An 18,402-nucleotide genomic window follows, 5' to 3' on the forward strand; every position below is an offset into this window, starting at 1 on the left:
GTTTAGTTTTGGTGCGTTTTTTTGTAGGGGTTTTTTTTTTTGGCGACCTAACGCACAAAGGGTAGAGGGAAGTAACAATAACAGCAGTGCCCACGAGCAGGACTTAAAGAGCAGTTAAGACCCTTTTAGGAAAAACAGAATAAGGTGGGAGGGCTCATATGTATGCGATGGTTCATATAGGAAGAATCTGAGAGAGAAGAGGGGTGGGAAGTTGGAAACAATGTGGGTCAGATGTGGCAGGACATCGGAAAGGAAGAATAATTTGGAAAGGGTGAGGCTAGGGGAGCTTTTGGAGTAGAGGTAGTTGAGGAGCAGAGGGTGTAGGAGTTGGGAGTGGTCCTAGTTAGGAAGTGGCTTCAATTAGGCGTGCTGCAACGTATACATTGACTGAAAAGCAATGACAAGCCAGCAACGTGATCTGGTGGCAGGTGGACATTCCTAGCAGAGGGTCCCACTGGAGGGCTGTTAGGATTTTGCCACACATGATGACGTTATGAGATTAATTCCATCTAGTCCTAATTCTGCCTTCTGTTTTGCTATAAAAACGGTGTTTCTTCGGTTTTGAAAAGCATGGATGCCAGTATATCTCTGCATAGAAGCAGTGGTTTTTCATTGCCTATTACTATAATCCATTTTTGAGCGTGTGTATTAATGGACTGTGGTTCCTACTCAGGTTGTCCTGTATTGTCAATGTTCCAACAAGTATGAGAGTAAAAACCCTTTTAAGAAGTAGTTGTATTGCAATCATTTGAGACAAGAATTTTTACTTTATTTTTGCAAATGCAGGTATATCATCAAAAGTTTGGACCTTACTTTCTTCAGATGTCCATGTGAAGGCTTAAAAAAGCCCCTTACTTTTGGACTGTCATAGCATGAATGGATTTCTCTCTGTGTGTGGAGTGTTTGAATTGTGATCATTCCAAATAAAAACAAAAAATGCTACAGCCCTGTGCAAATTGGGACTTTGACATAGGTCAGGGAATTTATTTGGAAATAAGTTGCTAATATTTGAATCAATCCATTCAGGTCTTGTACCTTGGTGTAGAGGAATGTGAGTATGGTGAGTATATACTGAAATAGCCACTAGAAGAGGGGCATTCAAGTAAGTGCACATTAGTGAGAACAGGAGTAATATGAAAATGTGTGAGTAATGATGCTAGCAGTAAACTAAACTGTGAAATTTCTATCCAGTATGCAGTTACTATATTAACTTTAAAATACTGTAGCTGAGTCCTAATGGAACATGTTGAGGAGGTAACTATTAATCATATAGTTTGTGTAACAGCTTCAAAATTTGAGGTTTTATCTTCTTTTAGAAACACTGGGATGTTTACACACACAGGAGAATTTTAATTGTGTATCTGATCCTGTGCATATGATAAAGGTTATAGATGGTAGTGGCCACTCTTGGCTCCAGCCTTGCCCTTAAAAATTCAATTTAAAATGCTGTGGTTATTTTTTCATAGGTGTTTTTGGTCCAAATTATGATTAAATTCAGTCTCTTTTTATTCTGCATGTGTTACTTGAAATCTTAAACTGTATCATCGGGAGTACATGCTGTAGCCTTCTAAGACTTCTAGGGCTTGTGATAGCAAGACCTTTTAAGTAAAACTACATTGTTTGGCATCATCCTCTTCTTTCTAACTGTGGTGGCTGCTAGTGTGTGGTGGCTGCTAGTGTGATTTGCCTGTGCATTATTTATGTATCATGTATTTTTGCTGCGGCAACAGAAGGTAAATGGTATAATTGAATAAAAGTTGAAGCATCAATGTCTTATCATGTGTTTAGGTCAAATTGGTAACTTATTCAACGCTCTGGGAGAATAAGGATTTAGATATGTTCTCTAAGTAAAGCAGCTTTGGTGGTTTCTGAAACCTCACAGATTTTTGTTGTTGGTTGGTACACAGAAATTACTATCCCTACAGCTTTGGTAACAGAAGAGAGTAAGTGAATGCTTTTTATTTGCTTCAGTGCAAGGTCCAGCAACTTTGTTTAAACAGACAGAGGGGTAGTTTGACCATAGTCGATGGACTTTGCACTAAAGGAGTTCAAGAGAAAGCTCGCGTGGTCTGTGAGAATCCAAGTGTCGCAATTCTGGAACCAGCTGGTTTAAAAAAAAAAAAAAAAAGAGGTAATAAGAAGTGCTTGGCTGGGAATTGTTACTTTCTTCTTGACGTGAACGCTGCAAGTTCTCTGAGTTTTAGTGGGGTAGCAGGGTTCTCTGCAGGATGCTTCCAGGGCCATTTTCCCATCCTAAACTGTGGGCCTGGCAAAACATGGCATAATTGAGTTTGGTGGCCCCAGCACATTGTACAGTAATATAAAAGGTGAATTACAGATTCCTGCTTGTAGCATACATAAACAATAAGCCTGATCCTCTGCTCTAGAACATAAGCCTTGCGTTCAGTGTAAATATAATTGGTACGTAGCTGTTTTCTAAAGAAGTCAAAACAAATGGTCAAAACCAGGAATTTCGTTATGCTTGGCAAGCCCGTTTTGAGTTCTCACTTTCTTCCCCCTTTATCAGCTCCTTCTGTCCCGTTAAGCTGGTGCCACTAGTGGCTGCTTACTTTGGGAGTAGGGACATAGACAGGAAACTTGTCCCTGGTAGATCAGCGTAAGTTACTACCTCACCATGCTTCAGCGGGAAATCACTGCTCATTCAGCTGGATCTCCACAGGCTCTCCACAATTATATACTGGTGAGAGCTGCTCCCCTAATCCTTTGTGAATTTACCTAAAGTCACTTTCAGTAGTGACATAAGTTAGTGGATCTGGTTTTGTGTTGCAATATACAGGAGCTCAGGTTCAGCCAGTTACTGCAGCTCACCTGAGAGATGGTAACTCCCAGCTGGGCAGATGGTAACTTCTAACGTTTCAATTATTTGTGTCTGATTTCACTTGCTCATTCTGGTTGAACAGGTTTGTGGTGCGTAGATGAGAGTGAGTCTTCACTGTTCTGTGAGGAGACTTTACCCAAACAGCGTTGCAGGGACCATGCCACCCTGCGCACATTTAGGCATGCTGTAATCAATCTCTGCTTATAATATTTAATCGTTCTTGAAAGTCCCAGAAAACTTCCACAAAAGTTGAAAATAAAACATTTAAGACAAAATTCCTTAGTATTTGTTAAGACTGAGAAGCAGAGGCTCGTCCCTGTGGTTTTGGTGACATCGCTAATAGCCTTTGCCCCTGTACGCTTCCTTGCAGTAAGCCATCTCGAGTTATCCTGGCTCCGACTCGCTCCCTTTCCAGGCCCCTTGCATGGATCCTTGCTCGGAGTGCAGTGCGTTCCAGCGGAGGTCAGCGTGCGCCAGCGCAGGCTCAGCGTGTTGCCTCCCTGCCCTTCATTTGCCATTGCCCTGCTTGACTTGGTCCCGCAGTCACATTGGTATTCCAGCCCAGGAATGGAAGGATTGCGCTCCTTTACAATGCACCCTTTGTCGATTCAGTCAGTCAGTCATCCAGAAGCTTCTGTCCTGGGAACTTGTTTATTGTCCCAGTTTCTTCAAAAATGCAAGGGTGGAATCCTTACAGTTTTCACATCAGGATAAAAACCAGAAGTTTGCGCTTTGGGAGTACATCATACCCTTGCAGGAGTGCACCTGCAAGTAGCCTCTTCGTGGTGGGGCAGATGTGGCTGGCATCATGGGTTGAATGTTACAGGATGGCATCACCGTATCCCACAGAACCGACAACTACGTGATCTTTTTTTAATTCGAACGTAGATGGGAAACTGGGATTAAGCAGAGTGAATTTGCGAATAACCTGCTCTGCATCACGAGGGAGAGTGTCAGTGCTCTCTAACCCGTGGAGTTCAGCCCCGAGCAAACCTCTTGTGCTCTTTAGTACAAGTAGCAGAACACGGTACTTATTACTAAGGCGGATTCACTGCAGGAGTTCTTTCCGCTTCCTTCATCTCTGTCTAGCATATCAAATAGCCTTTTTCAATCCAAGATTGTATGAATAGCTGTTCATTTCCTTAAATTTGAGATTAATAAAGGTGGAAGAGAAAGTTTTGTCATTTTTATAGGACAGTTTCAGTATTAAAAAAACGTGTACTGGACTTCGTATCTTCATGCAATGAAATAGAGGGGATTTGCTAGTGTTGTAACTCTGACTTAAAAAATAGTAATTTCTATAACTGAAGCTGTTGATTTTCCCTCACATGAGTATCTTTATGTGACAGTGAACCATATGTCAAAATTTCATTTGTCTCGTCATTTGTGAATGGAATGGAGCAACATTTTAAGGGTTACTGTTTAAAATGTTCTCCTTTCATCAACTTCAGCACTGTAGTGAATACAGGCATTGTTGATATTTAAGTGGGGAAAAAACAAAAGAGTAACTGTTCTAAATAACTGGAATGTTTTTCTGAATTTTTATGGTAATTATTAATTGCTGTGCTTTTTCAGAAACAGCCATAACGATTGGGTTCAACAGATCCTTGCAATTGTGACAATAAAATTGTATGTATATATAAATTTAAGCTGTGTTGACATACACTTGATCTTTAAAGCTTATTTTGTTATAGGAAGACATTTGAAATCTAAAGAAAAAAGTTTGGTATAAGAGAGATAGCCTTCTATAGTCTGATGTATTTATGAGATGCAAGATTAGTAGTTGAAATGCAGAGTCTATGCTAATCCTTCAGAAGAGTGGGATCTAGATTCTTTTGAAAATAACAAATTGGATAGTATTCTTCTGCAAGAATTCCTTTTTATTTCATAGTTGGTTTTCCGTGAAAAATCAGTATTTTTTTTTTTCTATTTTTTTTGGTACTTGAAATGTGAAGAATAATTGGGATATTGAACATTTTTTGGTTTTAGATTATTTTATTTTCCAGGTTTGGGATCCTTTCAGTTTTTCTAAAAAATTGGAAATTGAAACAGCCTTTTTCCTTTGTTTCTTTCAAGAATACGTAACATTTCCCAATCACTTATCCAAGCATTGATCTGCCGTAGATAAAACAGCAGCACCCCATACTTTCTATTAATATGCTTCCATCTTTTTTAGGCAATACATCCTCCAACTTTTGTCTTTTTGATAATGATATTGAAAGACTTAATCACATGGTAATTTTTTACTTTGTGAGGTCTTGTATTCAATTATATCTCCTTCATTTGTGCCCAGGATACTTGGAAATTACAGGTACTCTCACATCCAAATGCTGGTTGGCTGTCCAGCTTCCAAGTTCATTATGGAAAAAGTTAGACAGCACTTTACATAAAGGTATTCATCGGTTTCTCACTTTGTGATGATACAAGTTTCCATTTTGCCTTCTCTTTCCCCGTAATCAGAGACAACCCGAATGCGGGTCTTCATCATCTTCATCCTCGAGCAAACACTTAATTGACATGAGTAAGCTAATCAGATCCTGAGCAGCAGACATGCCTAAAATTGTGGCTCTTGAATTTGAATACTCTGTTTCTGCTGTATGCTTCTGATTAAGCCCTACACTGCTTACATGAGACTTAAGTTTGTAAAACTTAAGTTTGTAAATTCTTCAAAGCTTAGGCTACTCTCTCGGTCCTGTTATAGTTGGCAGGAGCATTTCTAGATGACCTGGAAATAAATCAAAACAGATTTTTCTTCTGCTGTTCCTCACTATAAAAGTTCTTTATAACAGCTTCAAAGAATTTGACACAACTGTACAAATTAGGACTCAGCTGCATAATTTGTTAAAAAACCCATTTTAGTCACCATAACTAGATCACAAAATTGTTGTTCTGTGCAACCACGCGTAACATTATTAGGTAGAGAGCCACCAGTAAAGCTTTCCGTATCATCAAACTTCCTTCACTGGTGCTGTGTATAGTCTCCCTTGCCGACTTACACCCTGCAGACCAGGTTTTGATTTATTTACTTGCAGTAGCATCTGTCTCTGTGTGTAGTCCTATATTTTTAAGTGGAACTGCTTTTGGAGAAAGGTTACTGTTCCATGTGCATGTAGGAATGCCACTAAGCTGGTCCTAAGTGCTTTGACGAATGAATTATGTTAATTATGTCTTTGTAACTGACATTCTGTGCATTCTGTGTTCAACTTTATGCAGCTTAATTTGGGGAAACCACTGTGGAAGGTGAAGCCAGATACAGCATGTTGCACCTTCATCCTGGGATCTTTCCACCACAGTCTAAGGAATTGCACCGGCTAAGAATGACCATACTGGCTGCACGGGATTGCATTCTTTAAAATGGCTATGTAGAGTATAAATTAATTAATGATGTATAAATTAATAATTACATAAAAGTGTATCTGTGCTTTAGGAAAGCATTTTATAATAATGTTATTGTAGGAAATACTAGAAGATATATGGCATTTTTGAACATCCTTTAATACCAGGTACTGTTCAACGACAGCTGGCTGACCAGCCGAGAGCTGCCATCTGCCCATGGAGAAACTGGTGCGTTAGGGTTGTGGGCGCTGCGGGGAAACATGGAGGCAAAGGCAGAAATCCAGGGCAGACTGCTGATCGCCTGGTAATAAAATATGAGAATAAAAATCTTAACAACCTTCCGGATTAGCATTATCCATGGTTCACTCTGTCCCCTGCAAGCGGTATGCTGACAAATTGTCATCTGATCTAAGGTGTAAAGTTCTCATTAACTGGTACACCTCCTGTTTGAAAATGTTTGTAGTTCTAAATTCTCTCAAGATTGTGGTGAACCATTGCAGAATGATTGACTGCTTCACTTCATTTCAACAACTATGCAAAAATAAATTCTTTTTAAAAATGAAAATTAACTTGGGCATTTACTGATTTGCAGTTAATATATTTTGGCAATGCTAAGTCTAGCATCAAACTGTTACAAAAGCAGGGAATAATAAAACAACATATTGTGGAAATCCTCGTTGACCCATGCATTATATATTTTTTATTAGGTTCTTAATGGGAACTGTCAAAACAGGTACCTGTGAGTCAGAACTGTTTTGGTTTTTTTTACATCTTCCCCTCTTCCAAGAAAGAAATCTGTTTGCTCACTTCCTATTGTTGAAAAACAATATGAACTTTCATTTTCAAAGGCTAGCCTTTTGCTACAGTTTGAATAGCTTCCTTTAAGCCCAGAGACTTAAGACTTATTTATCTGAAAAAACTTAACAAGAACTTCCACTCTTAATAACTCCATTATTAAATACTTCGTTGCTTTGTCAGTGAAACATGAAGAAATGTTTGTTTGCCATAAGTTTGCTGTATCTAGTTCCCTGTATCCAGTTTTTCACAGCTTAAAATGAAGTCCATTGTTTGGTCATCATATACAAATGGATAAACTTACAGTGCCCTACCTTTAAGTGTGACAAATAGGGATAAAAGAAGGCTGACTTGAGCTTCAGTGGATAGCAGATGTCCTGCATGTTACACCCGCTTGCATGGAACTCATTGTAGAACAGGCTAAAGTTTCACACAGGATTTTGTTTTGCAAACCTACTGTCGACAGTTCAATAATCTGAGAACCCAAAATGAATTTTTGTATAACTTGTAATATCTATATTATTTGGCTTTTAATGTGTTACATACTTTTGAGCTTGCATATCGTGGCCATCAATTTGGCTTTGTGTCTGCTCCTATTGAAATCAGACCAAAAATATGATTGAATTTTATGTCATTCTAATACACTTTCACTGGGTAAGAATCATCAAAGTACCCCATACTTAGCAGGAAATCATGTTGGATCTCTCAGCAGTTTCTGCAGACAATAGAAAAAACTTTTTATTACCCTGAAAGTGAATTTATTATTTCATGCCAATAAAAAATGCCTACTGCTATAGTAAACAGCTCATATAAGACATCAGAGGGAAATTTCAACCATATGTGGTTGCTCAAGCCATACGTCCTGGTAACAAGCAAGAACACTGTTTAATTGTTCATCCGCGGTCACGTACGAGGCCTAGTGTCGGGTTAACTTAAGGAAACAGAGCTGACCGGTTTGATTTTTTTTTTTTTTTTTTTTAAAATTACATAGTAATTACAGGAAAAAACCTGCATTCTGTGCTCTAACAGCAGGGTTATATACCGTGTTGCTGGGAATGCAGGGTAGCGTTCGTGTTGCTGTGGGACGCACCAGGGACTTGAGGGCTCTGGTGTGTGGGCGAGGCGGTGCTGTTACCCAGCTGGGAGCCGCGGTACCTTCTCGCACCGGAGCCGTAGCGCTGGTGAACGCAGGCGCGTTGCTGGTTTTCTCCCCTCCGCCGAGGACAGTCGCTGTTTATGGATCTTGCTGCGGTTGGCGTTGACAGAAACGAAACCTCGCAAACCCGGCCGGCCGCGGGTCAGGCTACGCCCGGTTGGCGGAGGGGGCCGGACGCGGCCCTGGGCGGGGTGTCTAGGCGGCCTTTCGGGCTCTTTCTGCCCCCGCCGGCCGTCGGCCCCCCGCACTTCGCCCCCGCGCCCCCCGGGCCGCCGTCCCCGCCGCCGGCTGCTCTGAGGCGCTCCCGCCTCGCGGCAGGCGCGCACCGGCCCGGCGGCACGCGGGCGGCCGCTCAACCGCCGCCGCCGCCGCGCGCGCCCCGCCCCCGGCGCCGGGCGCCACCAATGGGGGCGGGCGCGGGCGCGGCGGCCCCGCCCCCTGGCGGGCTAGCTCTCCCCGCGGGCGGCGCGCGGCGCGGCAGTGCGCGGAGCCGGCCATGGCCACGGTGCGGGAGAAGGCGGCGGCTTTGGGCCTCGGCGCTGTCTGCAGCCCCGCCGCCAGGCCGCCGGGTACGGGGCGCGGAGCGGAGCGGGGCGGCACGGCGGCTGGGGGGGAGCGGGCTGCGGCGCCCTCCTCGCGCGGGTGCCCTCCGCCCGGGCTTGGTGGGGACGGCTGGCGAGGCGAGGCGGGTCCGGCCCGCTGCGGGCTCGGGCGGTCGGCGCCGTCCCGCTCTGCGCCTGGCCGCTGCCCGCCGGGAGCGCCGTGCCGGCGCCTTTCCCCGCTCCGCAGAGGTTCAAAAGTTGGCCGCTCTCCGCCGCCGGTGGAGGGAGGCGTTTCCGCCCGGGAGGCCCCGTCCGGGCTTCGCGCCCGCCCCGCCGCCCCTCACCGAGCCCGGCGCCGCAGCTGCGCTAAGGCGCGGCAGCCCCGCCGCCTGGGCCGGGGGGTGCGGCTGGGGGCTGGCGCGGCTGCCCTGCCCCCCGGGAGCCCCTCGGGAGCCCCTGGGGCTGCGGCAACGGGGAGACCCGAGCAGCCGTTTCTGTCCTGAAAGCAGGTTAAAAAGCAGGTGGCTCCTTAATGCAACGTAAAGGGCTAAAGGTTGCTTGCTGAGAACACTTTCTGCTCCTTTGCCGCCTCGAGCACCTTAACTTTGGAAAACCTTGTAACCTTAATACTTAATGCCACTTCCCCCCAAAAGATTTGGGGGGCGGGGGGGAAGGGGGTGTGTGTGGAAGGAAGAGGTGGTAAAGCAGTGGTTAATAGAAGAATTATTGCAGGTAGTATGTGTTGAAACTTATTTTAGCAACGGAAACCAGCACTCATGTATGTTTGGTGGTGTTGGGTTTGCGGGTTTTTTTGCTTCCAAACAGGCTAGTTGGCTATTAAAAGATAGGGCTGGAAGGAAACTTTGTATTCTGTTTTGTCTGTTTCGCCTACCTGAAGGTGTCATCAGGTTAAAGTATCAGCAGGCATGCGCTTTGTCTGTCTTGTACATTTAAAGCTTTGGAGGTTCTGGAAGGTTTCTACCTAGTCTGGTTCAATGCTGTATATTAAAAAGCTTTTTTTTTCCCCGACATGAATCTTTTCAGCAAGCAGGTGTCTATTTGATAATGGCTCTGAAGATAACTGTTGCTGTCCTTTATAACAGTGTTGGTGCATTCAAATGCTATTGTATGACTTGCTTTTTTTCTTTCAGTCTTTACTGCCCTCTCCTAACTTCCACCCTCCCCCTGCCAACTTGCTAATTTCTGGGCTCTCTGGTAGATGGAGATCAGCTGGAAACTCTGGTGCCCAAAATTGGAATACAATTCTCTAACTAAAGTCACTTCAGACTAAATAGAACAGAAAAAAATACCTACTGCATCTCTGTGGAAAATGTTCATGGTAATATGTTCCAGAATGAGTTGCATGTTGTTTTTTTTTCAAACACTGCATCACACTGTTAATTCATTTGGTTTGAGGTCTGTCATAACCCCAGATGGCTTTCTGTAGGATTGCTGCCAACTCCTCATTCCATATTTTCTCCTTCAGCTTTTGATTTCTCCCCTCTTCCTCTGCTTTCTCTCTAATAAATTATTCATCTGATTTACTGAGACACATGTAGTCTAATTCTAGCCTCTCTGGTGGCTGCAACTCTTCCCAGTTAGGTGCCACCCGCAAACTTTCTAAGTACATTCTGTATTTTTAAGTCCTTGTGGAAGCTGAGTCTAGCCTCTGGTCAAACTGTTAGTTGCTAGCGTGCTATTCTTAATCAGATAGGTAAATGAGTAATAGTTTAGTGGTTTTATAGGGGGAAGGAAGACTGGTTGGCTCAAGGAAGTGATACTGAGTACACAGAGCTTGAGTCTCGGGGCTGTGGTGGTAGAAGGCTGTTCTGTGAGATAAGTGTTGAGTGAGCGGTGTCTCAAGAGAATTCTTGATCTTTTTAGTGATATGCTAAGCACTGATACTAGGTGGCTTGTGTGTATGCACAATCCTGTAGGAAACAAGGTTCTGATGTGTCCCTCCATCCCTGCTTCCCTCTTCCCCGGCCCAGCTGTGTAGTTTTGTCAGTGTCAGTGGAGGAATGGGGGACTAAAGCACATACAGCTAGCTTTTGTTTGTGGGAACGTGTGCTTAGGAGTAGGTTCCGCAAGTGCAACCATTAGGTGATGGAGGAGCATGCAGAATGATAGTGTCAAAGTGACAGGCAGAAAAGGTTAGAAGCTCCAGGTTGCACAGCTTCAGGCTAATGTAATGAGAGCAACTGCCAGAGAGATACACATTGGTACGGTGCAGGCAGACTTGCTAAGAAAGTAACAAAATGTTAATAGGTGAGCAACCCAAGCCAAACTGCAGATCTCACGGATTTTTAAATCCTTAAAGATTCGTGAAAGCCAGTAGCCAGAAAGGGGGCAGTTTGTTTCTAATTACAGCATGAATTCAGTCTTTATGCTTTCTCTGTTCTCAGGCTTTAGCTTGGCACAGAAACCATTTGGAGCAACATACGTCTGGAGCAGCATTATCAATGCACTTCAAACTCAAGTGGAAGTGAAAAAGCGTCGCCAGAACCTGAAGTGCTATCATGACTGTTTTATTGGTTCAGATGCAGTGGATGTTGTCTTTGCCCATCTTCTACAGAACAAGTATTTTGGGGATGTTGATATTTCCCGTGCTAAAATAGTGCGTGTATGTCAAGCGCTGATGGATTACAAAGTATTTGAGGCTGTTTCAACTAGGGTCTTTGGAAAAGACAAACGGTCTGTATTTGAAGACAGCAGCAGTAGCCTCTACAGATTCACAAATGTCTCAAACCAAATGGAACTTGATAAAGATTACCAGCAGTGTACACCACAAAGGTTAGTACATGGAATGTGAAGATAAGAAACTTTTTCAATAGGAAAATGTTATATATCCTGCGGGAGAGAAGGGAAAACTGTTGTACAATTGCAGGACCTGGGGGGAAAAATGTAGATATTATATGGATGTTTGCGTGTGAAAGATAGGTAGGAAACAGCAATTTGAAGTGAGTAAATCATTCAGCCTGCATAGTTACTTGTTTTCTGTGTCTGTTATCACATCACCTTGGGGGAGGGGCGTAGGAGGGTAGAAATTAAGTGCATTACAGATACTGATCTATTGGGCTCTAAACCAATATAACCAACTGGAATTGAGGTGCACCAGGCTAATGCAGTGGAACAATCTTTAGTCACTGTGCACCTAGCCCTGGCATAAGCCAGTAATCCATTCAGTTTTTAAGGAAAAAAAACAGGTAAAAGTTGCTTTCTTCTTTCATTATCTTAGCTTCACTACGCTTCAGATTTAGCTATTTGAGATGTTTTCAGCTGTTTCTTCATATGCGTATGACTTCTTCCGAGGCCATGTAGCACGCTGTTACGCTGCTATGCTATTGCATGCCATCATAGAACCAGAGGGAAGTGCAATTGTGAGGTTTTGTTTCCTTGTCTCGAGGGGTGGCCAAAGACAACCCTGGTACTAACTAAACCATCACAAACCAGAACACACTGCTATGTAGATGGCACTTTGCCAAATAACTTCCCTTAAACAGTTTTTGTCAAGTGTTCATCTCTGAAGATATTCCAACATATTCTTTAAAGAAACTACATTCGTGTAGTTACTGCAATAGTTTTAGCAATACGCACTTTTGAAAATTGCAAATAGTATTCACCTAGAAAGAAAATACCTTATGCGATTGATGTGTTCATGAGGGTAGCAAATGTGAACTTCAGTGCATCAACCCAATTCATCAGAAAATTCTAGAAACAGAGATTAAAAATGGAGAGTTGCTTGGTCCTGCTTCTCCCTCTTCTTCCTTCCCTCCTGCCCCCACTAGCTCTTGTTCTGTGCTAAAGCAAACTGTCCCAAGTCTTTGTTTGGAAAGAGGAGAATTCATGAGAAATTAAAAACACTTTAATCAAACGTGGTATTTAAAAAATATATTCATCACAATGGCTGTTAAAGCAAGACTTAGAATATATTGGACAAACAGTTGTGAAACAAGGTTATTCATGTTCTATTAGTGTAGAATGAAGGTGGTGTTCTGCTGGGCAGGGCACAGATCTGTTGGATTACACTTCTTCATTTAGTGAAAGGAACAGATCTATTGATACATACGACTTGTCACATACATAGCAAAGATAGTGGACATCAAAAGGATTTTGCAGTGCCCTAAATGAAGAAGATATAGGAATTGAAGTTAAACAAATATGCTTGGAAGAATAGTAATTTTGTGGCTGGAGTTGTTATGCTGTCTACTCAATAGCATATGAAAGCAATTATGACAAGAACCAGCTAACACACAGAAATGGGTGACAGGTTTCTGAAGCCTTCCATTAGTTGATGGCATGAACAAGCTGCATAACTTTAGGAATGGTGTTGCTATGGAGCAATCACCTTCTAGGTTTTTCAAGAACAGCTCTTAATTTTTGTTCTCACTTTGCCATCAGGAATAACATCTTAAAACTCTGGAGGTTTTGAGGGGGGAATTTGTTTGGGGTTTTAGTCTGGGTTTTTTGGGGGTTTGGTTTTTTTTTCTGTTTGTTAATTTCCCCCCCTTAACCATTTCCTCTTCTTAGATTTTTCTCTGTGGTAATTGAGGTAGCTTGCTGATGCCAGCTGTGACAAGTTCCAAGAGAGGAACTATGTACTTGCATGCAACTGTTGCACACAAATAATTCTTTAAGGTATCATACATTTTCCTGTGTGACTTGGACAGAGAAAGTCTCGGGGGGGGTGGGGGGAGGGCAGGGAAAGAAGATTATATAAATATTTCTATAGAGAAAACATTTTTTAATCTTGGACAGTTATCCATATCTGTATGTTACATTATATGTTTTGTTATCCATATATATGGATGTAATTATATATAAAAACTGTTTCTTAATCTCAGACATGAGAAGAGCATGTTGTTTCACTCTACTCCTGTCAAACCAGAAAGCTTGGAGGATCTATGGGAAAACCTGAGTCTAAAGCCTGCAAATACCCCTCAAATAAACATCTCGGATAGTTTGTCCCGTCGAGGTAAGCCAAGCAATGTCTCAGTCGTTTGTTTGTGGGAGAAGGAAGATAATAACTGTAGGACTGGGAAGGCTTATGCCTGTCAGATTGGAGAGGGAGTCAAACTGACTCTCACGGTGTTTTGTTTTGAACACCATGTCATAACAAAGGCAAATTATATTTGTTGCAGGCTTGCTTTTTACCTTTTTATTTCATCAGACAGGACCCATTATCTCTAGTTGAAATAAATCAGTGTTGAATTTTGTAGAGAACAACACACAATTATGTAGAGCTTGACTTGAGTTAGGAACGTTCTTCATAATATGTAGTTACCTGCACTACTTCCATGCTTGACTTAATCATGGCCAATAGTCTACTGTTAGCTAAAACTCTTCCTAGCTTTTTAACTGTGTATCTGTGCTGTCCGGTGCTCCTTCATTATTGTGTGAAACCGTTCCTGATAATTCATGTCTTCTCTCTTGGACTAAATTATGATCTAATGTGTTTTTTCCTTTGGTTAAAAATGCTAATGCATCCTAGAAACTCTCAAAAACTCAAGCCAGATCATAACTGTGGAAGCTGTGACAAGGATAGTGTCACTGTTACGCTTTTTTTAATCCCTTATCTAGAATAAAGAGAGCTTGCAAATTGGAGCACAAAGAATGTAAGGCACTTCAGACTTATCCAACAAGCTGTTCTCTAACACTTGTAGTTAACTAAACAAATGGCTAATTCTTTCCTTTTGTGGTGATAAAATGCACTTAAAGCTGATAAGGGCCACACTGCTGCTGTAAATCTTTATTTTGGTAAAATTAATCTTTTAGGTTAGGACTGATGGGAGGAAGGGGAGTTGTCTTTTTCATAATCTCTCTTTTTGCACATGCTGAATCTCCATGTGCTTTGTGTATTCCACCCTTCCCAGTTATTAATGAAGTATGGCAAGAACAAACAGTTGCTCGTCTGCTGCAGCTTGTAGACCTTCCACTTCTTGAGTCTTTACTTGAGCACCAGGAGATCAGACCTCAGCTTCCACAACCAAGGAAGGCAACTGGGTACATCATCACAAGTAACTACCTAGACAGAGAGATTCTCAAGGCTTTCAGTGACTCACAGTAAGTATTCATTGTTCGCCTCTGCAACTTTGAGAAACTTTCTGCTTTCATAGGAATGTAAAGCTTGGTTGATCTTTGGGTAGAAATGTAGTAGTCTCCAGTACTGCAGAAAGACTGTGAGTAGGCACTTTTCTCGCTGTTAGACTTGACTGGATTAATTGGTAAATACCATTTGCTAAGCTCTAAACCAGAAGTAGCTGAGACAATTTGTGCTGAACGCTGGAGGAGTTTTTGAATGCAATGATAGTATTTGATAGTACTCGGAGGGGAAATTGTTTGCTGCACAATAGAGCATTTAACTATCATCTTGGAATTTTTTCCTTAAAAAATTACTTGTGAGGGAATAGTTTAGTTTCTTCTACCATATTAAAAAAGCCAAGAATGCTGAGCCTGAAACTGTTAAAAACATAGTCTGAAAAACTTTTACCAATCTGAATCAGATCAAGGTTCAGGTTTCTGTTTATCTAGCAATAATTATGTCCTTGTCTAACAGTAGAAGGACATCACTAGGTTTAACTGCTTGTGACTCTTTACCTGTGTGGGTTACTAATTCTTTATCTTGATTAAATACATACCAAAGAGGTGTATGGCTATGATCTACCGGAGTGTGTCAATTCCTAACGTATTTAAGTACCATGTGTTTAAGTACTCTCATGCAGTGAGAAACCAGTCTACTTTCTGAGGAAAACAATGCAGCCAACTCTGAAAAGCATCAGCAAGTAATGCTACAAAGTTAAACTACTCTGTCTTTTAGAACAGATGAATGGCTCTCAGCAGCAATAGATTGCTTGGAATATCTTCCAGATCATATGGTGGTAGATATTAGCAGGAACTTGCCTGATCAACCAGACAAAGCAGACACATGGAAACTACTGCTGTTTGAAAATATTGGTAGATACTACGGCCAGAAAAAGGAGCCGCTGTTAAGCCATGCATCTGAAATTCATTCGGGAATTGCAGAACTGTTAGGTAAGCAAAATAAAGCTATATTCCTAAGTGTATGTGAGAGATGTACTGACAAACTGAGTATTTACTACAGCAGCCAAGCGTAAAGGTTGACTTCTGCAAGTTTGGGTTTTTTTTTTTTTAATTTCTAGTCATGAAGACTGTGCTTTGAAATAAAGAGAAATTTTGGTCCTGACTATATGCAGTTCTGTAGTTTGTGTTCAGTTCTGCATAGAATGGCTGTGAAACTGGAGTGCTATAATTTGGTAGTAGTTGGTGTCCAGGGAAATTAAATATAAATATGGTCTAATATTAAATACTTAGGCCATAAGATCTAAAGTTAAAGCTGTGTGGATGTTATGCATCCCATTCACAGCTCTCCCCTCTTGTCCATAGAAATGTGTATTCTTAAATTTTATGTTCAGACAGTATTTTAGAAAGCATTTGATGTTTTAGTCACAATTAACATCTCATCCCTGTTCTCTTTATTCTTCATCCTTCTCTGCCTTGATTATTCTTGTTCCATGTTGGTAGGAATATTTTGCATTTGTACCCCATTCCTCCTCCCTACATGATAAAGGGAGGATACTAGTACAACCTACTTCATTTAAATAATTCACACATCTAAAATGGGTCTTCTGCATAGTGAGGCCAATTAAAACTTAGCAAAGCTCTGCAGAATGGTTTGCAATTAATTCATTAAGCTAGCCCATTTATCTAGGACATATTCCTCATTTCTTGGTAGATCTTTATTTCCACAACAAGAGATCATTAATTTTCTAAACAGAACCATTTTCCTTTTTCAGTATTTCACATTCCATTCAAGATGGCTGAACTATAATTGAACTTAATGGAAAGTGAGCTTTTCTAAGTACCAGGCTAAAAACCTGGGTGTGGGCTATTCTCAGATTGTACGCAAACGGCTCTCATCAGCCTGTGAGAAATTTTTGTGAGAATGAATTGCTATGCTTGACCAGTTCTGTTTAAAGAGATGAACTTCTCCGCAGTGGCTAATTTAGGTGTTGCATTGTAACATTTATTTAAATAAATATGGCAATAGATACCTTGATCTCTCCCCAGTGAATGGAAAGATGGAGCAATCTTTAGAAGCTGTTCAACTCTATTTGAAACTTCTAGACAGCCAAGTCAGGGAGGAGTTCAGAAGACTACTGTACTTCATGGCTGTTGCAGCACATAATTCTGAGCTCAAACTACAGAAGGAGGTAAATGTGCATACTTAACTGATACATGTTGCTTTACACTTACTGAAATCTAGAGGTCCCAGATGCTGGTCAGAAACACCGTTGTAGCTTAAGTATGTGACTACAGGAGAAGCAAGGACTCCAGAAGAACAAAGACAGTGCCCTTCTTAAAGGGGGGAGGCTAATTACCCTTTTTGATAATTATTTCACATTATCCTTTAGGGTGACAACAGGATGGTTGTGAAAAGAACGTTCTCTAAAGCTATTATCAACAATAAAACCTTATCCAGAGGGAAAACTGACCTCCTGATCTTGTTCCTTGTGGATCACCAAAAAGATGTGTTAAAGGTAAGTGCTAGAAAATGACCATGTTTTTGTTATCTTGTATGCTTATGCAGAATTGTCTTTTTCTAAGCTGTTCTTTGACTGTCTTCTCTTTCTATTCAAGATCCCAGGGACACTGCATAAAATGGTCAGCAACAAACTGGTGGCTTTGCAGAAAGGCCAAGATCCTAGTAAGATAACAGGTGACAGTTTAAACTGAACACTTCATTCTTGTCATGCACCCAGATGAGAAATAGAAGGGACCGAGATGATGCAAAAAGACTTGCTGTAGCAATGACTAATTTGACTGTAAGGGAAGATGGGTCTGTAGAATCTTGAGGGTGGTTGACTGTGGTGTTAACTATCTGAATGTCTCATGTTTCCTTTTAGGCTATACCTTTTGCCAAAAACTTGATGAAAGAGAGTATCGCTCCAATGCAGAGAAGACCACAAAAGATGAGCTATTATCTCTATTGAAAGCGATTGATGAAGATTCAAAGCTCTCTGACAAAGAGAGAAAGAGACTGCTAGGTCAGTTTCATAGTAGTAATCCCAGTATTTTTATGCAGTATTTTGGAGACAGAGTTACTGATCTCTGTGTGTGACTTTAAATACAGATTGCTTTCTATACTCCAGCATTGAAAACACTAATATATTTGTAAGTCTTTTGTATTCATGTATCTAATAAAATTATTTTGCGGAAATGAATGGAACTTATACATTTATTACCTAAGCCACCGGTACTCAAGTTTAGTCTGTACTTATAGTTTAGCTTTGCTCATTTGTAATTGCTGTAGGGCCAAAATAATCCTTCCTTTTCCTCACCTAAAGCCAAGTCTACTGACTCCCTCTATTCAAGTATCAAAATTACTGAGAGGAGAAAATACCTCTCTGAGAGCTTTCTGCCGCCTTCTGCCCCAGCACCGAATTTTATGCTGAACAGTTGTTTTTTTTTTAATTGGCCTTGCATTATGTGACACTCTCATGTAGCATTGCTCCTTGACTTGCTGTGTAATGGACAGAACTGAGTAACGTCTTCTGCTTGGTATTCCAAAGCTTTCCTTCAAGCTTGCCAGCTAACTATACTGTGTATGTATATGACAAATTGCTATGCTGTTTTAAGCTAAGATGGCACCATATTGAGGAATTGCCAGGGAAGATGACTTTTTCCCAGCTGAATCCTACTCTGTGCCCTGAACT

General features: G+C 41.5%; 1 protein-coding gene across 1 annotated transcript; it reads left to right on the forward strand.

The window, feature by feature from the left end:
- Nucleotides 1-8,622: 8,622 nt before the first annotated feature.
- Nucleotides 8,623-17,807, forward strand: DEPDC7 (DEP domain containing 7). The gene is made up of 9 exons (XM_075712899.1): nucleotides 8,623-8,695; nucleotides 11,074-11,461; nucleotides 13,513-13,643; nucleotides 14,542-14,731; nucleotides 15,486-15,700; nucleotides 16,757-16,899; nucleotides 17,101-17,226; nucleotides 17,327-17,405; nucleotides 17,593-17,807. The coding sequence occupies exons 1-9, from the start codon at nucleotides 8,623-8,625 to the stop codon at nucleotides 17,805-17,807; spliced, it is 1,560 nt and encodes a 519-aa protein (XP_075569014.1).
- Nucleotides 17,808-18,402: the final 595 nt, after the last annotated feature.

Source organism: Pelecanus crispus, chromosome 6 (assembly GCF_030463565.1).
Source record: "Pelecanus crispus isolate bPelCri1 chromosome 6, bPelCri1.pri, whole genome shotgun sequence".
In the NCBI taxonomy this organism is placed as follows: Eukaryota; Metazoa; Chordata; class Aves; order Pelecaniformes; family Pelecanidae; genus Pelecanus; species Pelecanus crispus.

Excerpts from the sequence above, each read along its gene's own strand:
- DEPDC7 (XM_075712899.1), top strand. The coding sequence starts at position 8,623 with ATGGCCACGGTGCGGGAGAAGGCGGCGGCTTTGGGCCTCGGCGCTGTC. Across the intron at positions 14,732-15,485 it reads AAGGCTTTCAGTGACTCACA|AACAGATGAATGGCTCTCAG; the intron begins GTAAGTATTCAT and ends TCTGTCTTTTAG. Across the intron at positions 16,900-17,100 it reads AGCTCAAACTACAGAAGGAG|GGTGACAACAGGATGGTTGT; the intron begins GTAAATGTGCAT and ends ATTATCCTTTAG.